Consider the following 15,522-nt stretch of genomic DNA (forward strand, 5'->3'; position numbering starts at 1 on the left):
TTAGTAGTGTTTGATATTTCTTCTGTTGTTTTACAGAATGGTGAACTTACTTTATTTTTACTGTCTTTGTTTTGTAAACATTTTAATGATACATTCGCGGTATCACTCTCATGTATCGATACGGTGACTTTTTTTTCAAGTGTTTTAGATACGTTAGAAACTGAAGTTGCTTGCGACACTGGAGATATTACTTCCTCGTTACTTTTATCAAATTCTTTAACGTTGATGCATGATTTCACAATCCCACCTTCGATGGTCGACAAAACAGGAACTGGGGTAATTTGCACTGGTTCTATTTGTTTTATTCTGCCGTCCGTATGTATTTTAGCTGTAGTAAAAATCAACGGACTGTAAGTATAATCTGAGGGTTTACTTGTGTTCACCTCGACTAGTATTTGAGTTTTAGTTGTGATTGTATTTTTTATTCCATCGGAGGTATTAAAAACATTCGTATTCATATGATTATGAACAGACGCAACGGATAGAGCTTGACTACTGTCTTGTATAAGATCCTTTACGCCATTACCAATATGAGCAGCAGTTATTCCTGTTAAATCACTAACTGAAGGCTTTGCAATTTTATCATCTGCTAGTAATTTATCTTTGCCTTTCGCACGTGCAAAATCAGTCTTCGTCTTTGACAGTAAAATTTTGGCACTTCGTTTCTCATTTTCACTTTTCTGTTTAATCTTATGTAGCAATGGTTCATGTACCGTGTCGTCACTTTCATTGTTGAAATTCTGCACTTTTTTCTTATTAGATTTTTTTGTGGATTTTAAAATACCTGAACGAGACTTCTTTATTTCATTTTCAATGCTACTAGTAGTGGATGTATTATCGCCGCCATCTTGAGACAACTGTAACAAAAACATATTACGTAGAGATTAAACCTTCATGCTAGTTTGCTATGAATAAAAATAAACCGAACATTGGAATTTAAATCTTTTTATGTCCGTAGGTATGTCAGCAGTATAACTGTTTATAATCATTTTCAAATTCTTTTGGTTATTTAAAAGTAACATAAGCAAACATACGAAAATAAAGATACCATTATTAAGTCACACCAATTTATTAAAAAAAACTCAAAACCTCATTTAGGTATGATACGAGACTAACATGCATGTAGACGTTGTAGACTGCGTTTCCGTCATAGATGTGCGAGGTACTTGAGCGCTCGCGGTGCGAGGATGCGTAGCAAGGATATGGAACGTTGTGAATGTTTCCACCAAAGATGTGTGAGGCAGCTGAGCGATGCGAGGAAGCGTAGCGAGGGTGTGTAGCGGGCTCTTTTCAAATAAACGACCGAGGTGCGGTGAGGCGGGAGCACACATCCTTTCCTTGTTTTGTATGTAAAAAAACCAAAGTGTTTCTATCGGTTCATAACAAACACATCCCTCGCTACGTATCTTCGCACATGTTATGTGTAGTGCCTTAAATGTGTGGGCAGAGCCAAGAGTGCATTAACCACGCGCGTCACTGTAGAGCTAGGTACAGCTCACATCGCTTAGCTAGCACGTACCAACATTGTCGGGAATAATTTGTACCTTTCAATGAATTATATTGTTAAAAAATTATAAAAACAACATATTATTTCAACAGTACTATATTTCTGGTGGAAACGCAGCCTAGAGCTTGACATGTGTTATTTTATTTTTACGTATCAACATTTGTCAAAAGTGATGCTCAGTCAGCCGCAACTGGACTATTTTGGCCGTAGTGTGTTATTTTACTTATTTTATATGATAGGTAATCTGTACCTTGCGCATGGCGATCAGAGGGTGCTCATGCGGGGGTCAAGCACCGCGCTCACGCAGCACGGGGCGGCCGTGCAGCAGCAAAACCGCCGGCGGCGACAGCTCGGGCTCGGGCGCAATTGCGCGCACCCCTACGTTGACCGGCGGGCCCCATTCGTCAGTCGGGCGAGCTAGTACTCGACATTTCTGTAAATATCAATAGGCCCTTATATCCACAGAAATAGAAAGAAAATAGTTTCATAATTACTTGATTAGATATGGTTTATTTGGAGAACATTATTGCATTTATCTTAATAGTCTAGTTCAAAAAAATCAAAATCGCTCTCCTTCTTGGATGCCACTGGCAATGCATATTACTTTTTGGTAACCGGGTTTTTTAACCTAATTTGACCCCGCTGAATCCGTATTTGCCGGTTGCTCTATCGAAATCTTGACCGGAAGTGAGATATTCAAGATTGCGGCCATTATGACGACCTGTCTGACCTAGTGGCTAGTGACCCTGCCTATGTGTGATGAACATGGATATTTTGTTCCTAAGTCATGGATGTTTTCTATGTATTTAAGTATTTATAAATATGTATATATGCATGGCACTTTCATGTAAGAATCCGCGAGTAATAGGCCCAACTTATTACGAACGTCTACCCGCCGAATTAAGAACTGAAATATCTGACGAAGCATTGAACGTCAATTGAGGAACTTTTTATTGGAAAACCCATTATATTCAGTGGATGAATACATGGAATTAAAATTATAATAACTGTATAACATTATAGTTTATGTAAAATTGATTTAAGATGACATTTGTTCTAGACTATTATTAATTATTACTGCTCTTAGTTTTAATGACGATGTGATATCTACTAAATATTTAGTTCGACATGTATCCCATTATTTCTTTTTAGTTTCCTGTTTCCTTTGTTTCGTAGTTTTAAATTTGACGGTAATTTCGCATTTGTTTTGTTTTTTTTTTGATAATTATTATTGACGTTTTATAATTATATGTTTGCATGCCAAATCATTGACGATCATTAATAATTAATTTATACTGTAATTTATCGTTATGAAAATAAATAAATCTAAATCTATTACATATATCGTTTTCTAAGTACCCGCAACACAAGCCTCATTGAGTTACCGTGAGACTTAGTCAATTTGTTTAATAATGTCTTATAATATTTATTTATTTATTATTACCCTACATAATGAGTTCCTTGTATGGAGATTCATATTTTTAAATATATTTTTTTAAATAATTATTTCAATAAATAAAAATAAGAATAAACCGTATTTTCTGAATGTTTGGAGTACCTACGCATGAAATGGTTCAAAATATATACATCCCTTTAAAGATAGAACAATTCTGTGTCGCACCGAAATACGGAATCCCAGTAATAAGGCATCGTTACAACACAAAATGCACTCGAAGGGCTTAAAGTAGTCTTTAATTTTTTAATATATATATTAATTTTATTTTTATTCAATATTTTAATCAGTAAATACATTATGCCCGACCCATTAAGAGGAAAGGGGGATGGCCGTTTCTACATACAAACGTAGTCCCCTTTTTTCTCTCTGGATATTGACATTATGGAAAATATTTATATATAATTTGATGTGTATTAACCATAACTATAGGGGCGTAGCTTAGGGGCGTTTGACTTTTTTATTACCTAATGTAAAAATTACGAGCTACTTACGATTAGGACTCTTATAATAATTAAAAATTCGAAATAATCAACGTATGGGCATAGCTGTGATTGATATACAACTATTTGTGCCAAAATATTTTCAATAATGTTAATATCCAGAGAAGAAAATGAGGACTACGTTTGTATGAAAAGGCAATTTTGCACGGGTCCTCCACTTTTGTCTTGATAAGTTCACGGACGTTCAACCTTTAAGTTACGCGGAAACGCTCACCTGGCAGACGCTATGGGTCTTCAGTCTTCGCTGACACTGACACCTTATAATCCCAACTAATTGATTGATAAAACGATTGATTCAATAAATATTCCTACGAATTCTCATATTTCTTATACTATAGACGCATTTTTACACAGAAAAATATATATAATATTGAAAAAACGATTAAATATAATATCAAGTTAAAGTTAAGTTAGTTATTAGGTACGTAGCTTAGATAAACTAACAAAATCTATGGGTTGTAAAGATCTGAAATAAATGATAATTTAATTTAATTTTTTATTTAAAGCCCTTGCAGTATATTTTGAGGCATAATAAGGCCTCACTACTGGGATTTCGTATTAAGGTGCGACGCCGACGACGAATTTTTTTTTTATCTAAAGGGATGTATATTTTCAACCATGGTACGTACTCCAAACTTTCAGAAAATACGCGTTATTATTACTGTTTTTATTTTTTCGCGTTTTTATTTCTTGGATCAATTATTATAAAAAAATATGTAAAAAACTTGAGTATCCACAAGGAACTCATTATATAGGGCAATAATGGCCGCTATCTTGAATATCTCACTTCCGGTCAAGATTTCAATCGGGCAACCAGATAATTCGGATTCAGCTGAGTTTATTTATGCAAAAACCCTGGAGGTTGCCAAAAATTAATATGATTTGCCAGTCGACATATGGATTTTGGGTTATTGATAAAAGTTGGTAGTCTAAAAATATGAGACTTATGAAAAATTATAATACATAAATATAATAACCTCTACCTGTGGATACTTGTAATTGGCTTACTGTTTTTATTTCGAACCCTATTATGTTACGTAAGTTTTCCTAAGAAAAAAAATAAAATAAAAAATGACTACTTTTGCGATATTGCGAGACAAAAAATAATAGTTGATAAAGCTTTTTTTCGGATTGGCATTTAGTTAGAATTTTGGGAAAATTACTTATTTAGGGTATTAAAATCGCGTTGTTTACCATAACTTAATAAATATCCTCTTTAAATATCTTACAATAGCTCGCCCAATGCCAATGTAATTCAGCTACTCAGCACGGAATGGCACTGTAATGAATTATGATTAATATCGCTTACTTATCATGCGCGAGGCTAAAGAAACCGGTATAAGTAAGCTCTCCGATTACGCATAGGTTTTTTTTCAAGAATTGTAAACTAGTTTTAAGAATAATTCTAAGCTGCATGTCTTCTTTTTGTCTATACCTACCTACCATGTATGTTGTGGAAACGAATAAAGTTTTTATCTATCTAGACCCTAATCATAGTGTTGTGTTCCTGCCGGTGAGTAAGGTTGCCAGAGCTCAACGAGGAGAGGGAGGGTTGTTAGGGTCGGCAACGCGTATGTAGCTTCTCTGGAGTTGCAGGCGTACACAGGCTACGGAGACTGCTTACCATCAGGCGGGCCGTATGCTTGTTTGCCACCAACGTAGTATAAAAAATAAGTCGTATGTGATTTCCTATTATGATATGACTATTTACCATTCACAGTAGAATTTGGGTAGCGAAGGTTCACAGAAGGACACAATTCGCAGCAGCGGATCAATTAACAATGGAAAAAGTTATAAACCTCCATGATAGTGAGGTCGTCAGGGCCGCTGCAGATTTTGTCGACGGCCATGATCAAGACGACCGCCACGGGCAGCACGCCCAGCACCCAGCCGATGGCGTCTGCCCACTTGGGGTAAATGTAGTGGCCATACGATGCCGGCTTGTACTCGATCCAGTTGAACACGAGGATGAACTGCAGTCAAAATACACAGGAGTGCAGGCGCAGTCAGGAAACATGCCACTATTAATATCTGGAAATTCTAAGATGAATAATTCTTTTGTCTTACCTACTTACAAGATTGATATTGGTAACCATTTTGGATTTCTTAGATTAACACCGTGTAAGTGTGGAGAATGATATTTATGTGTCCCTCCATTCCCATACTTTGTTCTATTAACGTCAGTGCAGAGTTAAGTAGCTTGGCCTGAATCTACGTACATAATTAATTGAACATTTATCTTAATGTTCTGTACTTAAACTATGATTAAGTAATGATTTTTTAAGAGGCACAGAACTACAAACCACCAGAACAGCAGGAGTGATCCATCTCCACATGGAGCTCCAGAAGATGACCCACAGCCTGGACTGTTGTCCGATCATGCACTGGATATCGCGACAGAACTTGTTGGCGCCGTACACCCATGAGATCAGAATGCACTCGCCGATTGCGATGATCAGCACCGACCAGTTGGCCGCGTACTTATCCATTAACTGTAGCCAATACATCCCACTCTGCAATTATTGTTATTATTAGGCCGAGCTTTTGCGAAGTCCCGTTTTTTGACTCTAAAGCTATGATAATAAACGATACCTCTGCCTCGTTACGTCAAGGGTTCAGTAGCAAATATTTGAAATATAAAAACATGAATGTGTGTGTAGTTGATCTAAGACCTTCGTTCAGTCAATATTTTAGCAGTCCGATAGATACCTATAGATAACTTACGTTAGTAGTGAAGATCAGTCCGCCCAAATAGCCGAAAACAGAGACTGCCAGTACAACCCGCACTTTCATCTGTCTCCATTTAGGAAACCTATCCAAGATGGCGGTTGTTACGGTCTCCATAAGAGCAAACTTGAAAAGGAAATAAATACATTTGAAATCTATATTTTTACTGTCTGTAAATATAAAAAAGATGACTAAATGTTACCAAACTACCTGAGAATCGAGTCCAAGGGCCAGCAACATTACGAAGAAGAGGATTGACCAAAGTGGCGAGAGAGGCAGCCTCGTCACTACTTCAGGATACACAATGAATGCCAGACCAGCTCCTTGGTCAACAACTTTGTCCACTTCTACTTCCAGTTCATGTGCAAGGAACCCAATCACGGAGAAAATTACCAAACCGGCGAAAAATGATGTTAATATGTTGGAAGCCGCAACTATCAATGAGTCACTGTAAATCAAAAAAAGATTTAAAAAATTCTTTTGACATCGAGTCTTATCCGATTTTGTTAGGTGTGTAAAATCCTTCTTTAACATTAAGTAATTTAAAATATGGGTCATTTTCAGAATTCGATTTTTTGTATCCGAGATGAAAATCGGAAGGTAGCATCAGATAATACGTACCATTTTTTTATATTATAAATATCATTCTTCCACACCCGAGGTCAATATGAATTCCCTGAATTTTAAAGTACACTAAAAATACTTAAACGCTCAAATTACTACTCCCGTGCCCTGTCCGTAATCTGTTTTTAAGTATAAAGAAAATTCGTACTAAAAACTGTACATACACGTACATACTGTACATTAGTATCACTTTTTGCATATTAAACTAAAACTAGATGATATTTACTTTCACTAAGCTATAGAACATTAACTTATTTATGGTAAATAACTCGTGATCGATGTTTAAATTTTGTCCGAGATCGAGAGTAATTTTTTGTTGAAAAATTTCAAAGCCAATCACCATCACACGTGAAGCCTTGACTTGTACTACAATTACCTTTTATTGTTCTATCATGTGTCTTCTAACAGATAATATAGGTAGAATTCTGACAAGTCACTGAAGTTTCTAGAAAGGGTCTAGCAAGCTAAGCTAAGAAGATTGGCCCCCGCAAGGGATTTGGTTGTAATTTGAGGTGCAGTAGTGGCAAGTCCTAAGAACACTGTATGCGTAATATCAGCCTTCGATCTTCTTTTGTTTCAGACTTATCCACGAAAATGTCAAAAAATCAAGGTAATTTTTAAACTGTTATTGCAGCTAAACCAAGCAAGCGAGAGCAACCAAATAAATTCAGAATTAAGGAGCATAAAATGGGGTTCATAATGCATATTTTTACAGACATTCATTTCCTTGAACTTGGATGAAAAAAATAATGTAATTTTTTTCTGCTCCATTTTTGTGCCACTTTTCGCGGAGACACAACTATCAAAAAAATTACATGATAAGCCACATTTGTTAACTACGTATCCATTTAAAAACATTTTGAAAAATCATGGTGCGTCATATAAAAAAAAAAACAATTACGAACATAAGTTTACTACATCATATTATATCAATAGAGTAGTACCTACTACCTAGTGGCAAATGAGTCTGTAGTATAACATCCTCTTTCGTTCATTATGAAATAATTAATTGTCATTGATCAATGACGTACATATGTCATACATTTACAACTACACATTTTCTAGCTATTTCTTAATTGTATTGTTCTGTTTGCTGTTCCGAGTTATTTGTTAATATGGAATGGTAATAAAAAATGTTTTTGTCAATGACTTTACATCCAATACTTTTATGTACCCACTTCGTTTCTTATTTGCATAAATTAAAAAAAAAAAAAAAATACCTAAAGCAATCAATTTTTGCAGCGTTCTTTATCACTTTTTTAGTTCCATTTGTTTTGCGTAAACATATATTACAACATTTACACCTTCTTTCAGACATTATTAAAATTGCATAAGAAATAGCTAGAAAATGTGTCAATTAATTATTTCATAATGAACGAAAGAGGAAGTTATACCACAGACACATTTGCCACTAGGTAGTTGGTACTACTGTATTGATATAATATGATATAGTAAACATATCTTCGTAATTGTTTTTTTTTTGACATGACGCACCATGATTTTTCAAAATGTTTTTAAATGGACACGTAGTTAACAATTGTGGCTTATCAAGTAATTTTTTTTGATAGTTGTGTCTCCGCGAGAAGTGGCAAAAAAATGGAGCAGAAAAAAATAACATTATTTTTTTCATCCAAGTTCAAGGAAATGAATGTCTGTAAAAATATGCACTATGAACCCCATTTTATGCTCCTTAATTCTGAATTTATTTGGTTGCTCTCGCTTGCTTGGTTTAGCTGCAGTAACAGTTTAAAAATTACCTTGATTTTTTGACATTTTCGTGGATAAGTCTGAAACAAAAGAAGATCGAAGGCTGATATTACGCATACAGTGTTCTTAGGACCTGCCACTACTGCACCTCAAATTACAACCAAATCCCTTGCGGGGGCCAATCTTCTTAGCTTAGCTTGCTAGACCCTTTACAACAGAACTATAAAAACGCGTAGGGCGACAATTTTTATGTAATTTCCATGACCACAATAATGTATATATTTTAAATATCTTTTCGTTAACGAGCACTAGTTTGACGTAGTCCGTTTCTATCTTAATATTGAGGATAAAATAGAATGTCTGTAATATGAGAATTGAATTTTAGATGATTTTATTTATTACGAAAACCTATTCCCGTGCCTCGTTTTCTAGGCACGGGAATTTGAAATCATCATTTATTTTTTTATGTAAATACTATTACTATGGATGTCATATTTCTTTCAGCGTGGAAACATACAACTGGGCCATATATTATACGAATTTTAATGAATACATAGTAAATATCACTTTTTTATTAGTTCGCTGCAAATATACGAATACCAATAAATGCTGTTAAAGCTTACGACTCTAATACTCAAACTCATTAAATTACCAAATTATTCATAAATATTGGTAATAGACCACTTGTAAACAAACCTTCGTAAAGGCTGTCCAAATGTTCATATGATATTTCATTATATAACATTAAAATCAATTAAGACGATGTTTCTTTAAGTCAGATGATGGTTAGGTTAATGATCAATAATAATTAAACTAACAAAAAATTTTTTTAATTCAGAACGGCCCTTGACTCCTACATAAGTTAAGGTTTTGAATCATCAGTTTTATTTGTATGATGCTTTAAAAACATGCAATAGATCTCAAATGTGAAAGGTCCTTAATAATCCTATAAGTTTATTATTTTACTTTTGATTCATAATAAAATATAATTTAAATAGGGATAGTTCTTAGAAAACCAATTCCCATGTCAGCAAAATCCAATTCCCATGGACAGAAAAATTCCCGTGTCCGGATCGAATTTTCGAACTGAAAACTCTTTTAAAATTTCATGAATATGTGTACCCTTAAAGTAATATTGGCTTTATTTTATTTTCTACGAATCGTCAAAATTTATTTTATTATAGTAAACCAAAATTTCAAAATTCCATGGAAATTAAATAAAAATGCTCGTTTAGTGAAATTGACCCATATTATCTGAGGAAATACGAAAAAACTGCCCGTGTCAAAATAAAATTAAAATTGTATTGAGTTCACTTACATATAACAGTTGTTAGTGAATTTATTATACGAAGACAAAGTAATGAGTCCACCCCATGCTGGGCTAAGGGCAAAAAATATTTGCACGGCAGCGTCACCCCACACCTGAAATATCGCTGTGTTGATTATATAATTTTCTCGCCATTATTATTAATATTTAGACACAACTCAATTCAAGAAAAAATGATAATTTCGGTATATTGGAGTAAATAAATAAATATTATAGGATATTCTTACACAGATTGACTAAGTCCCAAGGTAAGCTCAAGAAGGCTTGTGTTGTGGGTACTAAGACAACGATATATATTATACACAAATACTTAAATATATAGAAAACACCCATGACTCAAGAACAAATATCTGTTTTCATCATACAAATAAATGCCCTTACCGGGATTAAAAAACCAGGACCATCGGCTTCATAGGAACCCACTCGGCCAGACCGGTCGTCAATGGAATGGCCTATTATTTATCAAGCATAAAAATAATATGCAGCAACTTTAATTGGGCATATAATAATATAATGTTGCTGTGTGTTAATATTTTAGCGCCAATAAATTTATAAGTAGCAAAAAGTAGCCGAAAAAACCTCGCATGATTTGTGCACAAGCCCTTATGTGGCTTTCCATCAGAGAAGAGTCCTCATTGATGTACATATATACCTCAATCGAAATATGTGGCTTTGCCGTTTCGCTACCGTCACATTATTTTTTTGTTATAGGTTCCTTTGTAGTTCATGTAACGAAACGGCCAAGCTATATATTTTGACTCAGGTGTAGAATTTCAGAAGTTAAGGCTTGTAGAATTCTAATTCTACAACTTGGCTCTAAGTGAGATCTGATAACTTTTTGACCGTGCGAGCCTTGTGGTTTCGTCTTGGCAACATTTTACATGAATTTTTTTTGGTGGGATACATTATTATCTTTAAGCCCATGCAAGCATTAAAATACTAACAAACATTTCAAAAAATAACGACCGTAAGTAGTGGGTAAAAGCTTAACTACGAGCTCACATTGGCGCGTGCGAAAGCGAAAGCTAGACATAGAAAGTGCATCTTTAACAATTATTTGTTTTATTTATTTTAGTTAATTTAAGTAAAATTTGTGTCATCTTGTTGAGAGATGAGTTAAGTAGGACGATGATTTTGGGCATTTTAGAATGTATCCTCCCGGTTATAACCTTTGTTATTAACCTTTCAATGTCTTCTGGGGTTTTTCCTTCGTTATGGCGTAATGCCCATGTCATTCCATTACCTAAAGTTTCCAATCCCAGTTCACTTAAAGATTTTCGTCCCATTTCAGTTCTACCCTTTTTGTCAAAAATCTTGGAAGCCACAGTTCATAAACAGTTATCTCACCACATATTCTCTAATCAATTGCTATCACCTCTTCAGTCCGGATTTCGTCGTGGCCACAGCACTTCTACCGCCTTGCTCAAAGTGGTCGAAGACGTGAGGATCGGTATGGACTCTTCGCTGCTTACAGTGTTGGTTCTTATCGACTTCTCTAACGCGTTTAATGCGGTAGATCACGATTTACTTTTGGCTTCTCTTAAGAATGTGAACATTTCATCATCTGTGGCTGAATGGTTTGCTTCCTATCTCCGGGACCGTCATCAGTTAGTTTGGGCTGACAGATCTTCTTCGGACTGGTGTGAACTCCAATCTGGGGTTCCACAGGGTGGCATTCTATCCCCACTGCTTTTCTCCATTTTTATTAACCTCATTACCGCTAAGATTAAATGCTCCTACCATTTGTATGCCGACGACTTGCAGCTATACACTCAAGCAAGCACCGATGATTTGGATCGAGCTATTGCTGATTTGAACGCTGATCTTAACTTCATATCTACCTGGTCACGTTGTTATGGCATTGCAGTGAACCCCACCAAATGTCAGGCCATCATACTTGGTAGTGCGCGCTTGCTGTCTTTGACGGACACGAAGTACTTAGCCCCTATCCAGTATGAGCAAGTAGATATACCTTTTGTGCCGCAAGTGAAGAACCTGGGGTTGATCATCGATAGTGGGCTGACCTGGGATCCTCAGGTGTCTGACGTTTGTCGTAGAGTGACCAATACTCTAAGAGCACTTTATCGGTTCAAACATTTTCTCCCGACCTGCACCAAGACTCTTCTTGTCCAAGCCCTCGTTCTGCCCATCCTGGATTATGCTGATGTGTGTTACAGCAATCTCTCACAAGCTTACCTAACCAAGTTCGATCGGTTACTTAACAATTGCATCCGGTTTGTCTTTGGACTCCGAAAATACGACCATATCTCTGCTTATCGCAAAAAACTTAACTGGCTCCCTATTCGTGAACGTCGATCCTTGCGTATTCTCTGCACTTTGTTTACAATTTTATTTAATCCTTCAGCCCCTGATTACCTTCGTTCCAAATTCAAATTTGTTACTCCGCGCCCCGGCATCGATCTCCGAACCTCCCGTAGCCTTCAACTTATTGTCCCTCGACATCGTACAGGTTTCATGTCGAATTCCTTCAACATTCAGGCAATCCGGCTGTGGAATGATCTTCCTCTCTCTATGAGACAAGCCCAGAACAAATTCTCCTTCAAGCGCATGTTGCGCAAGCATCTGTTTGACAAGGTTCAAAGGTCGTCCTCATGATGTTTCACAATGGGTATATATTTATATATGTATGTATTTATATTTATGTATCATATTATTTATGTACGTATAATTTAATATAGGTAATATTGTGATTTTTTTTTTGTCATTTTACTCTGTATTCTGACCCTGCACCAATTAGGATCTTTCGGTTTGGCTCATGGTTGACTGGTAGAGAATGCCTTCTGGCATTAAGTCCGCCATTTGTACTCTTCATGTATTGTGCAATAAAGTTTAAATAAATAAATAAATAAAAAATAAATATATGTATCTAGGAAAGCTAAATAAGTTTCTAACGTTCCAGGTCAAAAATCAAGTCGAAAAATCAGCAAAGAAACCGAGTGCTCGACCAGTGACGCCTCATTTCGAACCTGATTGGTTTACGAACTGGGGGAACGAGGAAGCTGTTGAAACTCAGCATCGTGCCGGGACTCTGACATCGGGTAGCCACGTGCGGCGCTCATCAGCTTCTTTAACGGGTGATCTTTTTTTGAACTTATATTTTATAATGTAGCTGATATTCAAAGCGTTTCACCACAAGAACGTTGGGAGAAAGCCTTGATTAATTTAAAAAATCGAGTTGATTCCAATTCGCCTGGTCCGTAGATGGTGTAAATAATTTGCTTAAGTTTTGCAAGGAAGCTTTATAGACGAAGGAGCCTTCTTCCCAGATAAAAATAATCATTGATCATTTCAATGCTATTTTTTAACTAGCTACACCCACTTTGTATTAACTGTTGCAATATTTCAACTATCTAGTAAAAAATGTGGCATAGTCCTCCTCTAACACGCTACTTTCGGCGGTGAGAGAGTGGGACGCCAGCCCGCTGCACGAGCGCTGGAGGGACTACCACAAGCCTATCGTGAGATCGTGACGGGATCGGGGTGACCTGGGACGCAGGCCCTTATTCGAATTTTAATTTAATATAATATATTGTTATTTAAATTTTATGATGTAATTTAATTAATAAAAATGTAAAGTAATTGTATGATGTGTAAATGTATATGGAAATTATTTTCTGGATTAAATTAATTTCATTCATTCATTTCATTCATAGTTCGGTTTTGTTTCGTGTGTGATATAAGTAGTCCAAGTACCTAGAGCCTTTTCTGCCAGTGGGCACGTTCTATCTCACATTTAAAAAACAATTCTATTCAATTGACTCCCGATATTGAAAAAAATAGCAGTGATTTAGTAGTAAGCATAAACATCTTTTATGTACGTGCATTTTTAGCAAATAAGATTTTGAAGTTTTGTAGTTTTTTAAGATCGCATCATACGAGTACGTGGTCCGAAAAGTTCACTCCATGAAACACCGACTAGGTTTTCTAAAGCTATTCGTGCGCTTTTTCGTAAAATTCTTGAAGCTAGAAAAATGTCATTCGGATCTATTAAGGTAAACGTTGAGTTGTTTGCTAAATTTTGTTTGCCGAAAAATCCACAACCCAAGCGATAATTGTAGGTAGTTCTAAATTAATTCCTAGGACTGATTTTTCTCTGCTACCTGACGTAATGTTTGGTGGTGTTCACAATCCCTTCTCAAATCAAGTTAAAAACCTAGGAATCATAATAGACCATCTGGATACCTCAGATTGGCGAGGTAAGCAGAAAGATGTTTGCTTCAATGGGTTCACTTCGCCGTATACGTAACTTCATGCCATTAACCACCAAAATTGCGCTTTCACAATCCCTTCTTATGCCTATACTAGACGATGCTGACATCAGTTATCTAAATCTTACCGAGGACCAGCTCAATAAACTTGAGCGCTTGCAAATTTTTTGTATCAGATATTTATATTTGGACTACGCAAATTTTACCATATTTCCAATTTCCGTGCCCAGCTCAAGTGGCTTCCTATACGTCTTCGTCGTCTTCGCCGTAATTATTATATTCACGCTCTATGTACTTATGTAGTTTCTTTACATACCTAATAAATCTATTTTTAAATTTATTTTCTTTGTGTAATAAAGAATATTTACTTACGTACAAGTGAACCTAAATCATTTTCTACGAAAAATACTTATAATTTTACATAAAATATATGATTCAAAGAAATATTTCCAAACATAAATATAAGATGCTTTATGTATGACGAATTTCAAGAAAGGGACAAAGGGACAGTCTTTGGGGTTTTCTACGAAACCTATATTTAGAAGTATCTATACATAAACAAATATAATCCTTTAAGAGCATCTAGATTTAGGTAAAGAGTTGCCTACAACCGTTAAATTCAGAAAGGCTTAACGCAAGCCTTTCTGAATTTAACGGTTGTAGGCAACTCCTATTAAAAATAGTCTACTGTTTTTTATGGTGTATAATTGCGGCCTTGTTTCCGTTATAAAGAGGAATATTATTCGTTGCACTGGCTGGTACTGCCTTATTAGGGGAGCTACCCGAAAAAACATTTTTTTTGTTTTTATTTTACGACTTTGTCGACGTAACTGATTTATATATCTAATATATCCATGCCAAATTTCAGCTTTCTAGCATTACGGAGCACATACGGGCAGACAGGCAGACGGACATGGCGAAACTATAAGGGTTACTCGTTGACTACGGAAACCTAAAAAGAGATAGCAGTAATTAACATTGCTAGAGCGTCTCCTAAGGGATGTTTTTACACTGGAGAGACAAATGTTATGTAAACGTTATGTGTATTATGTATGGAAGCAATAAAAAAATGGCCAACAGCATGTCGGGCCATGCTCAAGGTTTCGTAGTTACCCACTTGTCACAACAGGTTGCCTTAAACGGGGGCTATTTGCAGCTCTTTTACTAAGATTGGAAGACTTTTTGCAAAACCTCAAAAATGGCTCAACCGATCATGTTCGCTATAGTTTTAAAAGTTGTACCGCCTATTTACTAAGCTTTACTGTCATGTGTTTTTTCATATCAATATTTTTTTATTACGAAGCGAATATTTCCGAATATATTCTCCTTATCAAAAAATTGTATTTAAAGAGCTCTATTTATTTTGAGATTATGTTGCGAAAAAAAAAACATAAATAGAAATTGTAGGGGAGACCCTTATTTTTATATGTTTTTATGTAATTTTT

The 15,522-nt window shown here is 35.6% G+C and overlaps 1 protein-coding gene across 1 annotated transcript in view; it reads right to left on the minus strand.

The window, feature by feature from the left end:
- Nucleotides 1-719: 719 nt before the first annotated feature.
- Nucleotides 720-15,522, minus strand: part of LOC133516963 (sodium- and chloride-dependent glycine transporter 1-like) — a 43,812-nt gene continuing 29,009 nt past the window's right edge. The window contains exons 7-13 of the mRNA XM_061850037.1: nt 9,840-9,943; nt 6,401-6,638; nt 6,188-6,316; nt 5,767-5,976; nt 5,263-5,436; nt 1,758-1,940; nt 720-857 (exon numbers count right to left, since the gene is read on the minus strand). Of these exons, the coding sequence (XP_061706021.1) occupies nt 1,794-1,940; nt 5,263-5,436; nt 5,767-5,976; nt 6,188-6,316; nt 6,401-6,638; nt 9,840-9,943 (1,002 nt within the window). The 3' untranslated portion in view covers nt 720-857; nt 1,758-1,793. The remainder of the gene's footprint in view (nt 858-1,757; nt 1,941-5,262; nt 5,437-5,766; nt 5,977-6,187; nt 6,317-6,400; nt 6,639-9,839; nt 9,944-15,522) is intronic.

Source organism: Cydia pomonella, chromosome 4 (genome assembly GCF_033807575.1).
Source record: "Cydia pomonella isolate Wapato2018A chromosome 4, ilCydPomo1, whole genome shotgun sequence".
Classification (NCBI taxonomy): Eukaryota; Metazoa; Arthropoda; class Insecta; order Lepidoptera; family Tortricidae; genus Cydia; species Cydia pomonella.